This window comes from Fopius arisanus, unplaced genomic scaffold (genome assembly GCF_000806365.1).
Source record: "Fopius arisanus strain USDA-PBARC FA_bdor unplaced genomic scaffold, ASM80636v1 scaffold00005, whole genome shotgun sequence".
Classification (NCBI taxonomy): Eukaryota; Metazoa; Arthropoda; class Insecta; order Hymenoptera; family Braconidae; genus Fopius; species Fopius arisanus.
This window is the reverse complement of record NW_011887744.1, coordinates 140,512-161,505: the sequence shown is the minus strand read 5'-3', so window position 1 is coordinate 161,505 and position 20,994 is coordinate 140,512. Positions and strand designations below refer to the sequence as shown.

Below are 20,994 nucleotides of genomic sequence, written 5' to 3'. Positions count from 1 at the left end.
TTATTTCTTTCATTTATTTCTTAACAACTAAAAAATAACAACATCAATCTAGACGAAAAGTTTCCTTTTAATTTATTCGCTATTCTTCTTTTGCTCGTGTTTTTCTCTACACCCTTTGTTTTACAAATGGCATTCGGAACAAAGCCCTACATTCAAGAAAAAAATTAATAACTTAGAAAGAAAATCGGTGGCTGCAAGTAGATTTTTTAATTTATTTAGCTTCTTTACGTAATTCTTTTTTCCTCTTTTTATCCATAGCAAATACAAAACGGTGTAAATAAATAATTAAATGTGATGATTGTTTTATTTTCTTCACTTGTGTTTTTCATCGTTCTCTCTTTTAGATCAAAAGTGGCACGAAATTTTATTGAGTTTTATAACAAAAAAAAAACTTTTCAACTAGTTAAAATGCCGCATTTTAAAGATTTCTTTTTTTTTCATTGTCAAGGATATGAAACATTGACACATACAACATAGGTAATAATACAAAGACAATTATGGACAATTCAGATATACAATTCAGTACAAGTTTTTCCCCCTTTTTTTTTTTCGTTTTCTGTTCCTTGTCAATTGTTAGATGGATGCCGATGAGGTTCGGTCCGAAATTGTTTCATTTTCTACAATATTTTTTTAAATTGTTTGGATAGGCCTCGTGTGCTTCCCAGAGAGGTGTAATATAAACAGAGAAAAAATTCTACTAAACAATGCTCCTCCATCAAAAAATAGTCAACTAAATTCACAATATTATATTAATAATTAATTAAAAAATAAAAGAGAATAAAAAGTATGGAAAAATGAGAGTTTCATGATGACAATGATAAAAGGTATTAAACAAATTTCATGTTTACAAAAAAAAAATGAAATTGATCAAATTGCATTGATCACACTCACTGATTCAACATTACAGCAGCGAAGCAGCAGCCCCATCCTCTCTGGGCAGCGCAGTCATCATTCGCTAGATTTTTTTTTTTACTTTTTTTTCCATTTTTTCCATATTTCACTTCTATTTAAATGATATTATAATTTAGGTACAATCTTAATTACTTCAATATTAATGAGAATATTAATAATTATGTTTTATGCTTGTTTTCTGTTTTTTTTTCCTCTTGCTTGCAATGAATTTAATTAGATTCGTAGGTAATTAATATTATTCAATTATTATTAATCATTAATATTATTTTTTTTCTTCTTTATAAAGTACCTTAAACTAAGAATCATCAGACATGAAGGAATTTTGGGATTTCAGCTCCTCCAGCGTTTGTATTTGTTGGCGGAGAAATAATATCCTGCAAAGAGAATGAAGAACGAACCGGATATGATTCTCATGGGAAATGAAAAATTATTGAGGAGCGAATGCTCATTGTACTTGAAATAGCTTGCCAGGTATTTACCTTTGTTCCTGCAGGGTCGCTTGAATTTCGGTCAGCCTCACTATCGATCGTGCAGTCTTTAGCTCCGCGGAGACCCGGGTACACTGTAAACTGCCCATTGTGTGTGCTTCTTCACTAAGTTTTTGCGCCTAATCGGAAAGAAGCCATTCGATTGAGTATTAATCATCGGCAATATTACAATTGATTTTGAGAAAATCTCAAGGATTGGAAACTCACTTGCTTCTCCAGTATATCGGCGGGAAAAGCGCGAACATGCTGTGTCAAGTCTTCCCTGTAGTGATTAGCGAGAGATGGTGTTAATGAAGGCGTCAGGGGTGGCTGGACTCTCGACAGAGCTTGAAGACCTCCACTGCCACCAAGACTGCTGAGCGTACCGAATGTACTGATTCCCTGTAGTGAGCAGAGCCCCTGAACGCTGGAATTGGCACCACCTGGACTAGCCACTGTTCATAATTCACAATTCATTACTCACCACATTCAACCACTGTGTATTTTCAAATTTTTAATATTCACAAGAAAATCTTACGCTTTCTAGCATCGATACAATCCTGAGTTTCTGAATGTGTTGGTGTCGGTGGGCCCTCATTGGACACGTTACCACTAGTGTCAACTTTCAGGGGTGCCATCACATCGCTGCTACTGCCAGCACGCTCACTTCCCCCTGATTGCTGTAATAACATCCCCCCAAGCTATTATTTTTTAATGCTCATCACTACACTCAAAGTAATCTAATCCATTATTCCTAATGAGTCTTACCTCCAAGAGATGAATTACTATAATTAACAAAGTGCTTTCCATATAATCTTACAAAGCATTTTAGTTTATACATGAAGATAATGGGATGAAATTCAAAACTCGATTCTACATGGTTTAATGATAAATGTGGCAATAAGTAAAATAAAAAAATGTAGTGATAATTTGATGATGAAATAAAAATAAAATTCACTCTCAAACGGATGAATGCAGTGGTATCTCGTTATTTAATTTGCACTAACCTGTCGAGACAATAAAATAGCAGTTTGAATAGTCTGCAGTGCTCTCTGCGGTGTAATATCCGTCTGCTCCTTACTTCCAGTAATTTGGGATAAAAGCCTAGGTAAACTAGCAAGTGTAACCGGTGGTCCAGGTCCAGCATTAGTATTGGCTGACTGCTGTGTACCAGATTGCTGTGGTGATGTTGCCAATTTTCCTGGTGTCTGTGGTGTTGATGGTGGATGAGATGCTAATCGAGGTAACGCTGTTGCAAGGAGTACAGGTCCCTGTGGCAGTGTGTCATGACCACTCGAATTAAGTGGCTCAGACGTTGGTGTTGAATCACCAGGCGATATATCCATATCCTGTGCCTGTCTCTCAATACCAATATCGAGTTCCCTCGTTGAATCTCTACAATCCCTATCTCTATCCCTATCCCTATCACGTTCACGTAATTCTCTATCTCGTTCACGATCACGCATTTCACGATCACGTATCTCACGTTCACGCTCTCTATCACGTAATTCACGTTCTTTTTCACGCTCACGTGTTGCTATTTCGTCTTTACTCGAGCTGCTACCACTACTGCAGCTACCACCACCATTATTACCACCACCTGGTCCACTACCACTACACGATGCCCAGTATTCACGTTTATCCGATTGTCGAATTGATGATTTACTGTCGCGTACATTGCTACTGCTGTTTGACCGCGAGTTGGAATGTTTATCGTGACCTATTAAACAAGTTTCAGTTGTCATTTGGCTTTCTTCATTATCATTCACATATTTTCATTGTTTTTTTTTCTCTCTCTAGGGCTCTCTATTTGCAATCAATGAAGATGAGAACAATGAGGACATTCTAATCCAAGATGAATAATTCAGTAGCCAAGTGCTAAATCCTTAAATCCATTCTCGATTTTATCTCTTGAAAAGGATCTCCAACTTAAAATTTCTGATCAAATATTAAAAATCGACATGTTCTCTTCTCTTTATTTCTATCACATCACTATTGAATGTGTGGAATAAACATGAGGATAAACGTTGCAAGGTATTTTCATTGGAAATTAAAAATGAATGAAAGCTCAAATAAAAGCGTTTGAAAATACTCACTTGACCTAGATGAATAGTCATTAGATTGACGTTGTCTACTGTCATTCCGTACAATCCACTCACGTGGTTTTTCCCACTGTGAAACTTCTGTCTTGCAGTTGTAGTAATACTTTTTACCAGACGAACTCATGTGCTCAGACCAGTCACCAAATCTTGCTGTCCTCTCCATCGCACCACCAGCACCACTGCCACCACCGGCGCCTCGTTCATCACCGCGCTTATCCTATTCCGATTTGTCGTTATTAAAGAGTGCTAATTGAAATATGGTATTGTGAAATTATCGGCAGTTGAATTATTGATATAAATACCTGACAGGAATTATGGGCTGCAGGCTTGCGCAGCGACGAATCTCGAGACGAGTTTGATGACAACTTTATGGGATGCAAAATCTGTATTCAAAAGATATAATAATCAAAAATGCTATCCGAGGACAGTCTGAGCAATGGAGAACTGGGGCTCATCGGATTTCTTCACCAGTTCTCAACCGAATTCTAAGGAATCATATTATTACCTCACTTCCACTCCTATCATGGTTGGTCCTGTGCTCTGAATCCCGACTATCTCGACTCCTTTTGTCCTTCGGAGATCTCGCACAATCTAAACATTGGCAATTAATGCTTTCACAGCTGCAGGTATACGATTTCTTGTTATTGAAAATATTTCAAACATTATAGAAGAATTAATATGTGTTTCCATTTTAATATCTCCGTTATTTTTATTCGTAATAATTCTTTCCTAATTCAAGGAAATCCCATATTTGGGACTGCCGCTGAAAGATCAACCAACTAGAAAATGGAAGTATAAAATAATTGAAGCATTTAATTGAATATTTACTGCTTTCAATTATCCATCAACAAAGAATAAATAAAATAACAGTCCGGATAGGCGAGACAACAATTTCCGTGACTGAGAGAGGTACGGGATATCAAGGAAAGCCCGAGTGTCCTTTACATCCTCGATCAAGTCTCCAGGACCATAAATTTAATATTTGTAGTTAAGTGTTGCTATGCATTTCGGAATAAACAATAAATGAACTGCGATGAGTTTCACAAGCTTAATAAAACACACGGGACAACGAAACTCATGTTTCCCATAATTGTCGATGAAAATACACACCGGAATACTTGTCCCTAGAGGAGGATAACTTGTAGTCTCTATTTTCTCTCTCCTTCTTGTATAGAGGTTTGGATGTGTAACTACGTGGACTGTCGCGATCAACAGCCATGCCCATACCCAATCCACCAGCTGGGCTGTACGAGTTGCCATTTGGTGAATCTCGCATACGTCCCTCGTAACGTCCATCCGATGACACTGCCGACGAGGAGTACCCACCCTTAGAACTCCCATATTTGGAGTTCTGCAATCAAACCAACACCCAAAAACCATTAATATTCCTTCAAACCCACTTCTCATTGTCTCTCACGCATATAAAAACCAATGAAATATTTTTCTCTGGACGAATGTCATGATAGGATATTATCAGCGTTCAAATACTCAGTCAAACTACTATTGATTTTTTAGCAGATTGAGGTTATGTTCGACGGAAATCGTATTCTAAGTACGTCTTGTATTTATTACAATTAAATTATATCCATCCTCTGCTAATAAGCAATTCAGTAAATTCAATTCGATTAATTCAGTGGACAGTTATCAATTTCAATAGGTTCAAGGGGAAAAATGGACGGGAATGCACAAGGGTACAAAGAAACTTGTGAAAAAATCAATCCCATGGCAATGTCAAATGTTACTCAGCAAAATCTTCAAATTCACAATGTAATCTCGTATGAATGTTTCTAAATCATCATTCCGACTGATTCTACTTCGCCCAATTAATAATCAATGGACTCGGATTGTTCGTGACTCGAGGGAAAGAAACAAATACTCAAATTCGACTTTTGACTTGATATTTACCTGATAGGGATGGGCCTGGTGCTTTTCAAAGTACCTGAAATCATAAGAAAAATCTTTTTTACATCATCAAGAAGCAATTAGAAGAATTCATTAATAAAAATCAATCAATAATCGGGGAGGGGAGGGGAGTTATTGAATTAATTAAATATGAGAAAAGGTAGAAGATTGCATATAGGAGAGTAGGATAATTAATGTGGAATAATGGAAATGCAGGGGAGAGGGAAGGAATGAAGGGAGGTAAGACAAGAGAAATCATAGAGGAAATGCTACTAATGCCAAAAAAAGCACCTCCGTAAACAGGGAAAAAATGAAATTTTCATGATTATATGCAAGGGATAACCCAAAGTACATAATCGATGGAAGATTACTTTACCATGGAAATAATTGGTATTTGATTAGTGACAAGGAAAAAGGGAATGGATGTTTTTGCGTGAGGAGGGGAAAAAATATAATTTGAGTGGATGGAAAGAGAGAAGTCAAAGTCTCTCAAGTTGTTGGGAGCCCTACCCATCGCTGATCCTTTGTGGTTTCCTCGCATGCATTACCATCAATGCCAGTGTCTTTGGAAAATTCGCGGTCTCAGATTAGTATTACTCAACTCTGATTCAATGTCATAAAAACAACATTAACGCTTATTTAACAGTCAACTTTCTTTCTACCCGGACGCCATGTCACATACGTGAAACGGGCCGCAGTACCAATCTATTCCAGAGCCAGCGCACTTAAATCTCCGTAGCATCAGCTATTTTTTTCTTATCACGGAGGTGACATGGGGTCACTCAGTCACCCCACATCCCCCTTACTCTTTATTAAAAAACATTAATATTCATAATCAATGCAATTCTTCATCATTTTTCCACTTAAATTCATTCACTACACAATACATTCATAATATCAATCAGTAATTATTGTCTAATCACACGGAACATTTTCAAAGAGATTATTTGCCGCGACCCCTGCCGACACTTCCTCGAAAATATTCAAAATTAATAATAAGGTAGGTAAGGAACAACATGAACGATCCAGACTGTTGCTTAAATAGGTATTTATAATTGCTTGGAGAATTCACTCATCGCAATGTGGAAATGTGGAAAATTAAATTTTCATTTCCCAACAATAAATAGTGAGGTGCAGTACGGAGAAAAAAATATTGAATTAGAGGTATGCATCAACCACCACGAAGGTGGCGCCCGTGCTCGCACCCCCTCGTGAAATCGAGGGGTGCTGCACCCCCATAAATCGTTGTACATGTATGTATCCTCTAGACGTGTGCTGTGCGCGTATTATTTTTCAATTTCTGAATTAATTATTCAGATTTCTCTTATAGCCATTTGCGTAGAAATCAGGTCAAGAGCAGCACTCATCCGGATCCGGCATCATCGGTGAGTATATAAATTTCGCAACAATCCGCAAAAAACCGGACCCTTGAAACCCTAAGAATCCACAACTTGTCCATAGTCTCTGAAGATGGAAGAAACGTACACATGGTACCGAAGCTTCGAGAGTCTCATCTGCTCGTCTGTAGGCAACAAGTGCAACCAAGTCCTGGAGGATATGCTGTCCTTGTACATAAAGCACGTCTCCAAGGAGGTGGACTTGTGCTACTCTTCTCCCCAACGTGCCTCAACCCTCAGCGCCCAAATAAGTAGAATGTTGACATTTTTCTATTTCTACTGGCTAGATATAAAAGACCGCATGCTCGACTGTCGCCTTTATTTCGACAAAATTTCCCATCTCCTGTCCCTATACTTGGATATGGAGTTAATCTCTAATCCCGACAACATCGCTGCGAGGCTTATCAACGTCCTCTACGTGTGTTTGACTCCTTCTCCAGAGCACGTGGCCAAGGTCCTTCTCCGATCTAAATTAATTGAGAAGCAGTATTCGAGCATTTACAAGCCTATTTTCAATAGATTCTTTTCCAATAAATCGGAGCACGACTTACCACTAACAGAGAGTTCCTATGCATAACAATTACTCGCCCTGATGCTGTGGAAGGGGCTCGTAAGAGGTCAAATTGAGGAAGAAAATAGGATAAATAAACTGGCAGTGGCTCTGCTCGGTTCCCAGTGTCCGAAGAGCACATGTCATAATGATTACCTCACATTTTTACCCTCTGCACCACCATCAACCAACTCGACTCTCTGGTATCTCCAGCAGCACTCTTTTAATGTCCGAAAAGCTTGTGCAGATCTAATCGCCTTTGAAGACGATGTCAATGAGAAACGTGATGGAACCCACAGGGACGATTTATTTCATGTTCCCCAGGATAAAAAACCTGACTTTAATACAAGAGTATTGGATAGCCAACCATCACGTAAGACCATCGTTTCCACGAAAATCCGCAAAGATCCGCGAAGGATCAATCAGAGAATACATATCGATTTAACTCTGAGCGACGAGGAGACCCCTCCAAAGAAGAAAAAGGGCAAGAACAGGAAGGAACTCTCCTGGCTGAAGAAGCTCCTAGATCGTGAGAGGAGTAAAAAACAGACGAAGGTAAAGATTGCTGATGCTCACAGCACTGACAACTTTCAGAATCAATCACAGATGTTGATGGGGCAGTCTCAGGATAAGGAAGATATGCCAGAAATTTCTGCCGGGAGCAAAGAGGAAATTGACAGGTGTCTGGTCAATGCGATCGACATGTGTTCTGTATCGACTACTGTTTCAACAACCGATCATATAAACCCTGGAAAAATATTCTGGAATGATGTTGATTTATTCGGAAATGCGGATTATGACGAATTGGATTTTGACGTCGATAGAGATTTCCGGGATACATTCGTGGAAAAAGAGGAATTCGAGGGGATCGTGTCTGGTGGATCAATAAGAAGTAATAATGACAACGCTGACGAGGGAGAATGCTCGGTAACGAGTAACTATCGTGTTGATAGCTACGAAAATATTTCAATGATGGACAATATTGTCGATGACGATATAAATGATCAGGATATTCTGGATAAGGACACATTCTCCACGATCAAGAGAAATCTGACAAATTGGAGTTATTTGTTTAATGATCCTCTTATTAATATCGACTCATCTGGGGATGCTATATCCTCTGGAAAATTTGCCGGAAATTCTAAACTATTGGGTGAGGGGGCCAAGACGAGTGTTGAAGGAATGTTGGGCTTGATGGAGAAGCCAGATAATATTGCCAAAGGTGATGAGTACAATTTAAAAAGTTCTGGGAGTTGTGAGCGCGTTAGGGATACACTTGTGTGCCAAAGAATAATTCCCAATGTTAATGATTCAACTTTATCCGGTGTATCTTCCACCACGTCGAGCTGTACCAGTCCCAGCCAATCGTGTCTTCCTTCAGTTCCAAGACGGACCCCACATGTTACCTCTCAATGGTTTACACCGAGCTCTTCCTTAAGTGGCACTTTTGATGAATCCGGATGTCAAGACGTCAAGACGATCAAGATTTTACCACCGAAGAGTGGAGACGCCAGGAAGATGAGGTTGCTCAAAGGTATGACGATTGCTTTTGGGGGAAATTTTTTATTCTTGTTCCAGTTGTTTGTAGCTGGAGTCGATAATGGCTAATCGAGGGCTTGATAATTATTTTGAATTTTTGATTACCTTCAGTATCTTGTTAATGATTTATTCACTGAGGTAAATTCTTTGGAGTCATTGAATCACAAATAGAAACAACAAGGAAGATCTTCATCAATGAAAGGAAGACCTCAACAATGAAGATGGAAGTCTAAGGGTGGGCGGCAGAATGAGGGGTCGAGTTCAATTGAATTTTTGAATAATTACAGATACTAGTCGATATTCCACTTTGATCGTATTAAAAAATTTTAAAGGGCCATTTTGAATATTTTCAATTGTTTCAATTGTTAACGACAATGAAATTATCAAGATCCTTTTCTTCCTTTCGAAATAATTTCATATGGAGGTGTATGCCGTCACAATGCTTGAGAGAAGCGAAGAGTATTATTTTTACCATTTTACTCGACCTGCACTTGATAAATCGAAAAATTATACTTTCAGTTTCATCAAACGTGAAATCAATTGGAGAGTGGCCACAGAAGCTTCATCAAACCATCGTGTTCAGTTCAATGCAACAAGAGATTAAAAAATTCAACTAAATAACATAAACGAGGGGAAAATAATAAAGTTGCTAAACAGCTTATCCAAGTTGCCAAATGATTAAAAGACTATGTAATCAACCTCATATACACTGTAATCTTCATTTTATTTGAAATAATACCAAACGTATACGTATACACAGGAGTAAATAAATTAATAGTACACTTAAATAATGTGGATAATGTTAATGGAATGAGTCATGGGGTAGAAAAATTTACAGGAAAAATGATGCGCAAGCGTCGATTGAACTTTCGTATTGGTGGGTACAAGACCTCGTACAACCAACACAGAGTTGTTGGGTAATGAAATCCCACCATCCCTCCAGTATTCATCCAGTATACCGGTGCGTGCCGTCCCACAATGTCGTATATTTATCCAAAGCTAAATTACCCTGAGCTTTAGAAATCTCAAATGAACAGAACGAAAAATTTCAAACAATAAATTGTGAAAGCAGGTAATGAGTTCGAATTCCTTTCAATTCTCTCCCATTACTATCCTAACAATTGAACCGTAAATACGTTGGGATATCATCGCCACCTTTTCAACTGACTGCCTAAAATTTAAATCGTTCCTTTTAAAATCAGGCTTTAAATAATCGAAAAATTTGTCTGGACGATTTTAATGGTCTAGTCACTAGACCGCCGAGTGAAAAAAAAATATTCAAAATTGCACAAATGCTACAACCGAGTGAGTGACACCAACAAAGAATGAATGAGAATAAATAAAAGGCCCAATGAAAAGATGCAATTCCACAAGAGCATTGACAGTTTGATAGTCCGTGACATAGATATCGGTGCGTGGAAGACCTAAATAAATAAAGCGTAGTCTGTTTGACTGGTGCTGTAATAAAGAGTGAGGTAAGGCATTAAACTTCTCCGCCCTCGCTGAGTCCCCCAACACCCCCAAATGCGCGCAATCATGACGAAAAATTAGCGTCAGCCTCAGCGATAAAAAAAAAACCTAGCCAGACATGCAAAAAATGATAATCTCATTTTTCCCGGATTTACCAATTAATGGGTCGATATTTTTCCAGCATAAAGGCCAAACACGCGCACCTCCTAGTACTAGGCACGCGGGTCTGAATTAATAGTCCACTATACATATGGAATTTCTATATGCATCGTAAACATTGGCGGGCTAATAGTCAGCATGAAAATGGAAAATCCGTAAAAATAGAATGCTAAGTTTGGCTGTGGTGAAACGCCCACTAATTCCACAAGAAATACTTGACCAAAACTGGAGGAATGACTAAGCGATGATCCTGTTGACTGAGAGGGTTGAAGATAAATAGAGTATGTACATGTCACCTGTTAAAGGGCATATGAGAGGGAATGTAAATGAGGGGTTGGGCTAAGGGAAAGTTGTGGATTGGCAGAAGGCGGTGGTCCCGGCGAAGCGTTCAATCGATACAGCTTCTCGTTCTAGTGGCCGCCACCCGCGTTTATACCACCCTGGCCTGGACGACACTAGCTTAAGTCCCTCACCTACTACCCCATACCCACTCAAAATTCACATCAACAAAATAATCATCATCTTCATTTTCCCTTCACTCGCAGTCACTCTTCACTGCTCAAAACGGAGAAACAAAAAAAAAAAGCAGTGGAGAATGCATGGAGAAATAATGGGAACATTCAAGCGCATCCAATTATTCGAATTTCCTCGGGTTATGTAGGATGATCAAAGGGCTGGTTTAATAGATGGGGTGCTTCAGTACCTATGGCCTACATAACGCGTAGCGCACTTACGATAATGAGCAGGAGTTTTCCCCAGCGGGTGACCTATCCCACAATGACACCCTCTCTGGTGACCTCACCTCATCCCACCCTCTCAACATTCCCCACTGAGTTCATAGCTATGCTATCCCCGACCATCTCACTTCAACGTCAAATCGAAGGATAAATGCCATTAACTCGAGTCCTCGATTGATTAAACGCTAAATTGAATTTCCGGCCCTTTTTTTTATGACGTTTTTACGATGGAAAATTTTTCCAGCAGGTGGATGTGAGTAAATATCGGGGGCTCAGCGGAGGATTTTATGGGGGACTGGTGAGGTACGTGTAACTACTGATATTCATTTATTAATTGTCAGAAGTGAGGGGTAAAGGCTGTTGAAAAGGGACTACTAGATATAACTAGATATAACTGTCGGGAGTTCGTTGTACGGCGTCGGGTCGATTGACATCAGACACTACCTGTCTCGCTCCAACGGTCTGTACAATGACACTATACATAGGCATGTACTTATATGCAGTTATGTAGGTTGTACTGGCGATGCAACAAGTACTCACGTCGTTTATCATCGGTTATATCTGTTTTTCCCGCAATTTCACCCGTTCCTTTTCCCCGGGTTTGTGCCATCCATTCCATTTCTTTGTCTTTCTCTGGGATGTTTTTTTTTTACAATATCTTTCTCTCTTCTGGTACCCGACAGAATGATCAATATAACGAGTTTAACGACAATACTTCCATCAACATCAACCCCATCGACGACAACTCTAGGCGATGCTGCAGCGGCCGCAGCGGTCGCCGCATCGATGACAGCTACCAGTGATCGAGAGGTACTTGGTATAACCAGTACACTTGCTGGTGTCATTAACAGAAGTCCATCATTCGGATTGAGTGATGATTCCGATGTTTCTCCTGTCACCCTCTCTGCCGATTGGTCCAGAGTGGCCAAGCTTTTATTACTCGCTTCATTGGCTGTTGTCGGAAGTGTCGGCAATGTATTCATGATATCAGCTGTCATGGTTGAGGATCATTTAAAGAAACGAGGTGCCTCATTCATTTTACCACCATCAGAAATAATGCGCTGAGAAGATAAAATACCAGTAAATATATTAAAAATTCTAGTCCCCAGCAATTTTTTTGGTATTCTATCTTCTCCGCGTGGAACAGCAAGATTCGTCAAATTGGATACATCCGGCGTTGATGAGTTACGAATATTGCTCTTCGTAAAAATAAATTGGTATTTCTTGAGGAGGTGATAGTCGCAAGCGTTGTCACAGCGAAGCCATGAAAATTCTACTCTAGATTGAAAGAAATACGGTATTTTCCACCTGGAAAATTCCCGAGCTATCATGAAAAGCAATTTCATCAAACGAAATGTTTTCATGCGTATTTCGCCAAGGACGTTACTGGAAAATCCATTCCTTCTCGATTTAAGATTAAATTTTCCAGTCTTCTGAATGGCCGCTATGACTTTCCATCTCATCAAAGTCTCAAACAAGAATAAAAATTTTCCAGTGCATTCGTAGAACCCCATGTGGTTTTAAAAAGGTTCTTCTATTTCTCCGAAAATTGTGACATCTTGATATAGCGACATTTACATAAAAATTGATTTATCCTGCTGTCTCACTCCCGCTCGGACTAGCTTGAAAAATCGATGGAAAAATGATTGGACTGCATAAATAACAAACATTGAATGTCCCCCAGGAAATGCATTTCTAGTTAACGTCGCCCTGGCAGATCTCTTGATAACTGGTTTAGTGATTCCAGCATCGGCAATAGTCATTCTGGCAGGTCATGAGGATACAGAAAGTATCTGTCGATTCGAGTGGACTCTGGAGGTTCTATGCTTCCTGGTGACTTTATTGACTCTCGCGACGATTGCTGCGGAAAATTACGCTCGACTCTGCCTCCCTGCTGAAAGGTACTAACGCTCTCTCGAATCGTTATCGAATTTCATTGACAAAAAGATAATTGTTTTTCAACTAACACATGAAATATGCATGAAGATTGGCGAAATTTTGCTAAATATTCAATTGAATTAATTCGTTTGAAAACCGTACGGAATTATGATGAACCTCGGGGACTGCAATTAATTTATAAATATATTCCTTACTGTCCGAAAGGTACGCAATCTTCACACCAAGTAGAATAACTGGAATAACGTTCTGCGTGTGGGTGATAGCAGGTATAGCTGTAATACTCCAGTCTACTCTGGATCTGGGTCCGGACTTCTGCCGTCGTCGTTTTACTGGTGTTGCCCGTGAGCAGGTAATAGTAGCGTGCATTCTGGTACTCCTACCTGCGGTAATCACAATCGTACTCTATCTACGTCTAATTCTTCGTGTACGACGCGCAATCAGGAGTTCTTTCAAGCCACCAGCCACCTTCTCCTGGGATTACGACCTCACCAAAACCAACATGTGCAGTTTTGTCTTATTCGCTGTATTCTGGTTACCATTTGGCAGCGCAGCATGCATTAGTAACTTCAGACGCGTTAACTCTGGAGTATTTTATCAGCTAGCATGGTTCGCACTGTCAAAATCGTGTATTAATAGTCTTCTGTATTGCGTGCTCGATCGACATTTTAGAAATGCTTATGTCAAGCTCTTTCATTATTGCTGTTGCAAGACAACTGTGAGTTTTTCCAGGAGGCAGAGGGGAGATGGCACCCGCTCATCCGGAGATGTCAGACTCAGGGTTCATATTATTCATTCATATGCAAGTCCCGCATCATGTAGACCTAATGTCGCTAGACCCTATGGAAAAGACGTCTACGAACTCTAATTTGCTTTAAATTCTTTCACTCCATTGTTCACCCTCCGAGAGTTTCATTGGATTTTTATAGTTTTTATGCACTGCTGACCAACGAATATCCTCGCTCCGTCCATTCCATGGATTAATGCACATGTATCCTGAATCGATACATATGCACGCTTATTCTTTTTTTTTTTCATTCCTATTGGCGTCTCGTTGAGTTTTATTAGTATATTTGGTATTTAGTTCTGTTTGCTCTATCATTTACGCTGGAGTGATTAAATTTCAGTCCTTCTCAAAGATAAAATCTGAAACATGTGTTTTACATGCCTTCTGTAAAGCTGTGATCATTATGGACATTTTTAGATACTTGGATACATTCCTCTCTGAGTATTTGAGAATTATTCGTTTGTGCATATTGTACGTATACTTGACGCACAACAATCGGCTTACTCGCTGAATTTCGTGGTGTAATTGGGTGTTTGTTCAATTATTTTTGACATATCAACTGCGATTAAAATCCGTTACAGTCCGAATAGTGGAATTAATTGCTGCCGATTAATGTTTCATGAGACTGATTAGTTATTTCGATATAGTTTTATTTTAGTTAAGTTATATTACGATGATTTTAAAGAGTGGCAGACTTCGATTGGGGACCAGAGAATGGCAAAAGTCAGTTGAAAAAAGCTCTATGTTTTTCCTGGTACATATTATTGGTCAATTTTTTTTTAAGTACCACAATACCTCACACACTGACTCTATTATCATTTCAATGGAAAATCCGAGTACACGTAAAATAACACAATGGAGCTTTAACGTGGCATTTTATGCAATTATAATTACATCGCGGTTACATTTATTGATATCAACATGTATCTCAATTACATGTGCATGATGTAAAAACATGAATAACAATATGAATAATCACTGTGTTGAAAGTACCCCTTTGGATTATGGATAATAGGACTTGCGTGTATAGGAATAGGAGGCGATAAGCAAAGAAAAAAATTCATAAAATACTGAAACTTTTGAAACTCCGAGGACCACAAATTCACAATAAAAGAAATTAACCGTCTTAAAACGTATGACTCCAATTGTGTGTGAATAATAAATCTACTATAGAAGAAAAATCTAGATATGTCTGTAACATTGTTTTATACGAATTTTATGTGTCGATAATATTTAAAAGGATTGCAATGAAGAAATTGGCATTTGGATTGATGAAAACAGAGAATAGTTCTGTAGTCATAAGTTATTAGATAATTAAGCATGGAAATTATGTAAGATGTAAGGCACCTGTTGGGATAAACCAAAAAAAAACTCGTAATGCTGATAGAATAGCGAATTAGTTCAATACGAAATTAGCAATAGATAAAAAATTATTGAATCGTCAAGCAGCAGTTTACACTATTGTGGAATAAAATTAGTTCCGAAATGATTGGCAAAGTAAATCGTTTATAATGAATATGTCATTGTGATGATAGCAGAGGTAAACTTGTGAAAAGTTGCAGTGAATTCTAAATGGTTTATTTTTTACTAAATGTATCTTCGCATTTGATGTGTATTTTTCGTATGTCTGTATTGATTATTATAAAATTATTTTATTGTAAAACCTATTAAACATGAAACGTAACCGTTTCCGTGATGTGTATTTTAGTGTGACCGCGTGTAAATTTAGATTTTATATGATGTTGTAATAAAAGAAAATAACGTTTGTTTTACATTTCTTCATTTGATTTTTATTTCGAAAGTGGATTAAAAAACAACACATTGCAGTCATTTACTTGAGGACGAAAATTATAATTCACATGAAGGAATCTTGTAAAAAATTTCTTAAAAACGATTGACATAACTTATTCATTTTTTATTTGCTTCAAGCGTTCCCTTAATTGAGCCTCCGTAGCCATCAGGGCCTCGCCGCTGCTGTCTGATTTCCTCGACGATCTGAAAATCAATTTCCAATGAATTTTTTAAAATGATACCAAGCCAGTGGTTATTGTATAAAACCAAACTAACAAGTGTGAGCAGAGCTGACTGAGGTGATAAGGAACGAGGTAACGAGCATGAGGAGAAAGATCAGAAAACGGATCGACAGTCGAATTTTCATGATCAAATCCTTCGAGTCTGTAATGAAAAATAATCATAAAAATAAAAGCAATATGAAAAATCATACTTTCACCATTCAACAATGCCAATTTATAATTATAAAAATTAATACTACCTCACAATGAAATGTTTACTATACTGCAGTTTAGTATTCATGATAGTACGCTTGGCATAATCTAGAACCGCAAAGAACGCCATATCCCGGAAATCGCTGATAGCTTCTGCACCGCATTTGCTATCACTAAAGCCATTTGAAGCCAGCGATCTAGCGCCAGGTGTGTCGATCCATACAGCGCGATGCTGATTCCGAATTAGATTCGTAGCCCAATCACAAGCCCCAACTTTGGCTACGTCGTTCCATTCACACGCGGCATACCAATCGAAAACCTTGATGGAATAAAAAATAATTACCAGTACTGTACACATTTATCTTTAGATTAATAATTCATAATTATTAACGATTACTCACATTACACTTGCAAAAAAGTTTCAAACTTTCCCTGAATTCCGTCATGAACGTCATAAACGGAGTCGAACCTCTGGCGTACAAAAGAACGATTCCCTTCGTTTCATCAATCTCACCAGTTTTAGTAGACTTTCTCATCTCATCGTCGGTATCAGCGACATCAGCCTCGTTATGATTCGTCACCCTCAAGTCCGGCATATTAGCATTGAGATAAACTCGCCGAGTGGTCGATCGCCATCGACGTATGCCCAATAAAATTCCCGATATAACAAACACAAAGAGAACCAATGCAATCCCTACAGGAAGGAATAAATTGCCCTCAACAATTATTTTACGAGGACCATCAACATCCCCGATGTGTTCAGACGTCTCATGGGCTTTTGGATCTCGGTTGCATTCTGGAATAAGAGGGACCAATTATACTAATCTGAATGCGTTGAATGCCGATACCAAAATTACCGAGCATCCATGTGCAGGGATAGAATCTTCGCGGACTGTTCCAAAGAGAATCTTTATGGCAACGTTCATCGATCACCTTAAGTTTGAAGCAGTAAATCATATCCGTTGGTATATTGAGGGAAAATCGACAATCTATACTTTCTGCGTACGATGCATTCGATGTGAGATTCTCATGAACCTGATGGAGGAAATAATATTAAATAAAAATAATTTAAATATATTCAAATTTAAATAATTTCCAGAATTTACCGTCATGAAACTGCAGTTCTTGGTAAACGACGTCCGAGGAGCTGAACTGTTCTGTGAACGATATTTCAACCATCAACGCATTAAACATTATTTGACGATAAATTTATTGGATTAATTAGATCATGCACATGCTGCTCCTGTATCGGAAATTCGATCAGGAATGTAAGAAAATAATTAACGAAAAATCGATTACCATGTTAATGGCCCATTCATCCCCATCGTAATTTCTAGCGTAGTTGGTACAGGCATTTTTTTCACTTTGATGGGTGGGAGATAATGTTCGCAATCCTAAATGCAATGTTGGGGAGGCAGAGTGCAACGAAATATCCAGGCTGAATATTACTCCATCACTACTGAAAGAATAGTGTAATTGTCTTTCGCATTCCAAAGAATAAAAGCTCATTCAAAAGAAATCTAACAAGGGCAACAATTTATTCTCCTAAAAATTAATTGTACTTTTTTGTATTAATTCATAATAATTCATGGTGAGAGAGAGGTGCCATTACCAATATTAGTTTTCTACTACATTTGGCTCTCCATAATGCAACACAAACTACAAATCCATGCCCCTCAAAAATATTATAAGGACTATTGGGTATAATAAATATTATACCTATTGCTGATATTTTCTCTGGTGAAATATGTGCATTGGTGAGTTGGTTCTTGCACTCTGGTCAACTCATAGCTTGACACTACAAATTTTCTTCCCCGATAAACATATTTGTACTCATCATCAATGGAAAAACGAAGGGCGTAACAGCCGGTGAATATGTGCTCATGGCTGAGAACAATATTGTCGTCCTGTAATGAAATTAATGTGTTTCAAATATATAATTCGGTATAAAAAGAGCTTTCGTAATCATTACTTTGCAAGTTGGTTCTTCATTACTCGGATTGTCCATTTGAGATGGTTCATCAACCACACAAATCCGGTAATTTGTATAAACTTCCCGATAAGAAGTGGAATCCTCGTTGAACACATGTTGATCGCACTCCTCTTGAGACTTAACTGTTGAATTAACAACTAAAGCGATATCGTAATTGCATTCAACGTTGGGTAAATTCAGTACTGTTTTTAAAGTGCCTAAGGAATAAACAATGAAAAAAAAATGGAAATTAATAAATTACCCCGACATGTTAGATTAATAAATAAAAATGAATGAATTATTTACTGATTTTTCCGTCATTCAGTAGAATTAGTTCATTTTCAGGAATATTAGTGACATTGCATTGCGAGATTTTTTCTTCAATCTCCCTCTCATATTTTGCTCCTTCGTCGTTGCAGATATATTTGTAAAAACACTATGAATCAATGCTAATGAATTAAGATACATACGTAAACAGAAGTACGATAAATAAAACAAATGAAATGTGCATACATTATTATCGTCAAAGCCGGATTCTACTGTACAGACGTACAGGAGTGTTATAAATACATATTTCCAGCTCATCTTGCATTCTTAGCAATAAAAATTTGTTGTTTTTTCAATTGTTGAAAATGGCAGTTGATTGGCGAAATATTCACGCGCAGAATGTATCAAAACCACTCACACAAACATCACATGTACATTTCAACAAGTGTCCACTTCTACGATTATCTCACTAAACACCGCCGAATCGAGGAGACAGACGTCATCTGCTCCAATTTTCACTGAACAAAATGAATTTTCACTGTGACAAAATCTTATATATGTTTAATCTTTTGAAAGAATCCAAACACCATTTTTTTGTAATCTTTTGACATTTTTAACAGATTGTTGAGAGCACGATGATAAATGATGGTAAACAGCAGAGATAATTGAGGAGATTAATCAGGATTAGAACATCTGAGGTATGTATAATGTGTCTGTTAAACGGCTGAACCTCACAGCGGTGGCGTGAGAACTAAGAAACAGTACCCCTTTCGATAAAGAAGTCTTCACAACTTTTGTATTGAAACATTTTTTCCAGCATATTATATCTTTCTAAAATATGAACAAATGTCGATTTACATCCGATTTGCATTCAGTGCATGCTTTTTTTTCTAAAGGACTGAATCTTCAGGCTTCAAATAATAGGAACTTAAATTTGAAAATTTTGCAATTTTATATTGTTATTGAATCTATACAAATAAAGTGCAGGAAAATAGCAAATAAAGGGCGGTCGCCATTTAACTTCTACGCAATCTATTATAAAAGGAATTTTTCATAAAATAGATAAGCTCAATGATCACAATGATAAATGTTAAGTAATTTTTATATCTTTAGCTCTCTAGAAATTCATCGAAATCAGTTGAATCGTTCTCCAAAACAATTTCCTCCAGTGTTGGACCTTTATGAGGGGATACAATTTCTGAAACAAAATAAATAATGCATCAAAATTTATCTTATTTCGTAAAGCAATGAGAAACTAACTCGGTACAGAGCCGGTGACTTTGTAATTCTCCAATTCTCCTTGGAAGACCTTGTCAAATGTCTCTTGTCTCTCTTTCAACGTTTTTTGTTGCCTTAATTCCTGTTGAAGAACTCTCTCCTTATGGTCTCGAGCTAGCTCAGCTGAGGAACGTCAAAAAATGATCCATTATACTAATTCGATATTCTTAATGAATAATTGATGATTTTGGGAATTTCAATGTTGTCAGTTTTACCTCTGACAGAATCTAACTCTGCCAATTTTTTCTCCTTGTACAAAGCCAACTGAAATCTATGGTCGAGTTGCCTATTCTGGAGCTCCAAAGTCTCATTGAGATCTTCCAGTCTGTAGAGTGCAGCTTCAACTTCCTCAAAAGCCTCTTCCAACGAACCTGCATATATTAATTTTAAAATTAATAAAAGTTATTTAATATGAATGAATCGTGCCTGATGAATCATTGAATTGACGATTACCTATTTGATCCATCAAATTCTGGATGTCGTTATTAATTTTTGGTATTGCTGCCAATGTTCCATTCAAAATATTGATACTACTCCACTGTCTGTCAAGCCTCTCGTAAATTCCACCGATCAAAATATCCACCTCACGTGATTTCGTTGCATTCTCTTCGGCAAGTTCGTGCAACTCATTCCACTGTAGCTGGAAGTGGTGCAAAATATCTGCTCCAGCTCCATAATTCACTTTCCCAACGTGTAGAGATTTTTTAGTTTTTGGACTATCTGATAGTGAGAATCCCCTCAGACTAAAACAAATGACGTTCTGTTTTTTACTTTCTACTCCCGATGATTGTTGACAACACTAGCCCATATTGAGATAGAAATTTACCTCGCAGATATGCCATCCTGTACAGTTTGGAATTTACTTCTCAAAGTCCCAAACATATTTGCATTTGTGATTGAATAAAATTAAATATACAGTCTGTGATGTGCAGCAGCGTGTGACATTTTGTTGTTGCAGGTTAGTTTTTGTTTGAGAGGCAATCAGCTGGAGAATGGAGGGAGGTATTATACAGCCAGATCGGGATAAAACGAGGATGGAGATTAAGGTCAAATAAGAATAGCGCATATTTATTATGTACGAAATTATATTTTACTTCATAACTCTTCAACTCATTACGAAGATAATAAAATACTGAATTCAATGCTTTTATTCTTCAAAATGAATTTTATAAACGTATATATCAATCTTCCATTCTATTGTTTTCAATCTAGCATAAAATGTAAAAGAACACTGACAATTAATATTTTTTATAAAATAAGTAGATGACAGAGACTGTAACATCATAGTACTCTTTTTAATTATTTCTCCCTATATCTACCATCGTTATTCAGTT

General features: G+C 37.7%; 5 protein-coding genes across 9 annotated transcripts; 2 read left to right on the top strand and 3 right to left on the bottom strand.

The window, feature by feature from the left end:
• Nucleotides 1-49: 49 nt before the first annotated feature.
• wcy (WW domain-containing adapter protein with coiled-coil wacky) lies at nt 50-6,106 on the bottom strand. The gene is made up of 11 exons (XM_011315592.1): nt 5,894-6,106; nt 5,387-5,420; nt 4,592-4,832; nt 3,987-4,072; nt 3,784-3,864; nt 3,476-3,698; nt 2,387-3,099; nt 1,918-2,059; nt 1,608-1,834; nt 1,392-1,519; nt 50-1,286 (listed from the first exon to the last, which is right to left on the bottom strand). Exons 1-11 carry the CDS (start codon nt 5,932-5,934, stop codon nt 1,208-1,210), a joined length of 1,995 nt encoding a protein of 664 aa, XP_011313894.1. The 5' UTR covers nt 5,935-6,106; the 3' UTR covers nt 50-1,207.
• Nucleotides 6,107-6,552: 446 nt separating this feature from the next.
• LOC105273261 (uncharacterized) lies at nt 6,553-9,626 on the top strand. 2 transcript variants are annotated; one of them, XM_011315590.1, is made up of 4 exons: nt 6,553-6,636; nt 6,714-6,768; nt 6,845-8,864; nt 9,389-9,626. In XM_011315590.1, exons 3-4 carry the CDS (start codon nt 7,373-7,375, stop codon nt 9,484-9,486), a joined length of 1,590 nt encoding a protein of 529 aa, XP_011313892.1. In that variant the 5' UTR covers nt 6,553-6,636; nt 6,714-6,768; nt 6,845-7,372; the 3' UTR covers nt 9,487-9,626. The 2 variants fall into 2 exon arrangements, with proteins under 2 accessions (XP_011313892.1, XP_011313891.1); XM_011315589.1 differs by having other exon boundaries at nt 6,603-6,768.
• A 215-nt stretch (nt 9,627-9,841) lies between these two features.
• LOC105273260 (melatonin receptor type 1A) lies at nt 9,842-15,608 on the top strand. 4 transcript variants are annotated; one of them, XM_011315588.1, is made up of 5 exons: nt 9,842-9,941; nt 11,483-11,538; nt 11,919-12,259; nt 12,920-13,136; nt 13,339-15,608. In XM_011315588.1, exons 3-5 carry the CDS (start codon nt 11,920-11,922, stop codon nt 13,997-13,999), a joined length of 1,218 nt encoding a protein of 405 aa, XP_011313890.1. In that variant the 5' UTR covers nt 9,842-9,941; nt 11,483-11,538; nt 11,919; the 3' UTR covers nt 14,000-15,608. The 4 variants fall into 4 exon arrangements, with proteins under 4 accessions (XP_011313890.1, XP_011313888.1, XP_011313886.1 ...); XM_011315586.1 differs by having other exon boundaries at nt 11,480-11,538; XM_011315584.1 differs by having other exon boundaries at nt 9,842-10,344; nt 11,480-11,538.
• Nucleotides 15,609-15,685: 77 nt separating this feature from the next.
• Nucleotides 15,686-19,065, bottom strand: LOC105273258 (uncharacterized). The gene is made up of 11 exons (XM_011315582.1): nt 18,629-19,065; nt 18,422-18,551; nt 18,116-18,333; nt 17,863-18,050; nt 17,443-17,602; nt 17,250-17,300; nt 17,001-17,178; nt 16,545-16,939; nt 16,191-16,462; nt 15,986-16,093; nt 15,686-15,913 (listed from the first exon to the last, which is right to left on the bottom strand). Exons 1-11 carry the CDS (start codon nt 18,698-18,700, stop codon nt 15,823-15,825), a joined length of 1,863 nt encoding a protein of 620 aa, XP_011313884.1. The 5' UTR covers nt 18,701-19,065; the 3' UTR covers nt 15,686-15,822.
• Nucleotides 19,066-19,156: 91 nt separating this feature from the next.
• Nucleotides 19,157-20,653, bottom strand: Dysb (Dysbindin). Its single transcript, XM_011315583.1, has 5 exons — nt 20,487-20,653; nt 20,114-20,403; nt 19,876-20,031; nt 19,643-19,783; nt 19,157-19,580 (listed from the first exon to the last, which is right to left on the bottom strand). Exons 1-5 carry the CDS (start codon nt 20,540-20,542, stop codon nt 19,492-19,494), a joined length of 732 nt encoding a protein of 243 aa, XP_011313885.1. The 5' UTR covers nt 20,543-20,653; the 3' UTR covers nt 19,157-19,491.
• Nucleotides 20,654-20,994: the final 341 nt, after the last annotated feature.

What these genes read in the sequence shown, in the direction of transcription:
- wcy (XM_011315592.1), bottom strand. Translation starts at nt 5,934, where the DNA reads ATGGTAATGCATGCGAGGAAACCACAAAGGATCAGCGATGG. An exon ending in CCACAAAGGATCAGCGATGG is followed by an intron (nt 5,421 to 5,893) that starts GTAGGGCTCCCA and finishes TTATGATTTCAG; the next exon opens with GTACTTTGAAAAGCACCAGG. An exon ending in CTCTAGGGACAAGTATTCCG is followed by an intron (nt 4,073 to 4,591) that starts GTGTGTATTTTC and finishes GCCAATGTTTAG; the next exon opens with ATTGTGCGAGATCTCCGAAG.
- LOC105273261 (XM_011315590.1), top strand. Translation starts at nt 7,373, where the DNA reads ATGCTGTGGAAGGGGCTCGTAAGAGGTCAAATTGAGGAAGAAAATAGG. An exon ending in GAAGATGAGGTTGCTCAAAG is followed by an intron (nt 8,865 to 9,388) that starts GTATGACGATTG and finishes TTATACTTTCAG; the next exon opens with TTTCATCAAACGTGAAATCA.
- LOC105273260 (XM_011315588.1), top strand. Translation starts at nt 11,920, where the DNA reads ATGATCAATATAACGAGTTTAACGACAATACTTCCATCAACATCAACC. An exon ending in GGATCATTTAAAGAAACGAG is followed by an intron (nt 12,260 to 12,919) that starts GTGCCTCATTCA and finishes AATGTCCCCCAG; the next exon opens with GAAATGCATTTCTAGTTAAC. An exon ending in CTCTGCCTCCCTGCTGAAAG is followed by an intron (nt 13,137 to 13,338) that starts GTACTAACGCTC and finishes ACTGTCCGAAAG; the next exon opens with GTACGCAATCTTCACACCAA.
- LOC105273258 (XM_011315582.1), bottom strand. Translation starts at nt 18,700, where the DNA reads ATGAGCTGGAAATATGTATTTATAACACTCCTGTACGTCTGTACAGTA. An exon ending in ACTGAATGACGGAAAAATCA is followed by an intron (nt 18,334 to 18,421) that starts GTAAATAATTCA and finishes TTTATTCCTTAG; the next exon opens with GCACTTTAAAAACAGTACTG. An exon ending in ATGAAGAACCAACTTGCAAA is followed by an intron (nt 18,051 to 18,115) that starts GTAATGATTACG and finishes ATTTCATTACAG; the next exon opens with GACGACAATATTGTTCTCAG.
- Dysb (XM_011315583.1), bottom strand. Translation starts at nt 20,542, where the DNA reads ATGTTTGGGACTTTGAGAAGTAAATTCCAAACTGTACAGGATGGCATA. An exon ending in CAGGATGGCATATCTGCGAG is followed by an intron (nt 20,404 to 20,486) that starts GTAAATTTCTAT and finishes CATTTGTTTTAG; the next exon opens with TCTGAGGGGATTCTCACTAT. An exon ending in AGAGTTAGATTCTGTCAGAG is followed by an intron (nt 19,784 to 19,875) that starts GTAAAACTGACA and finishes GACGTTCCTCAG; the next exon opens with CTGAGCTAGCTCGAGACCAT.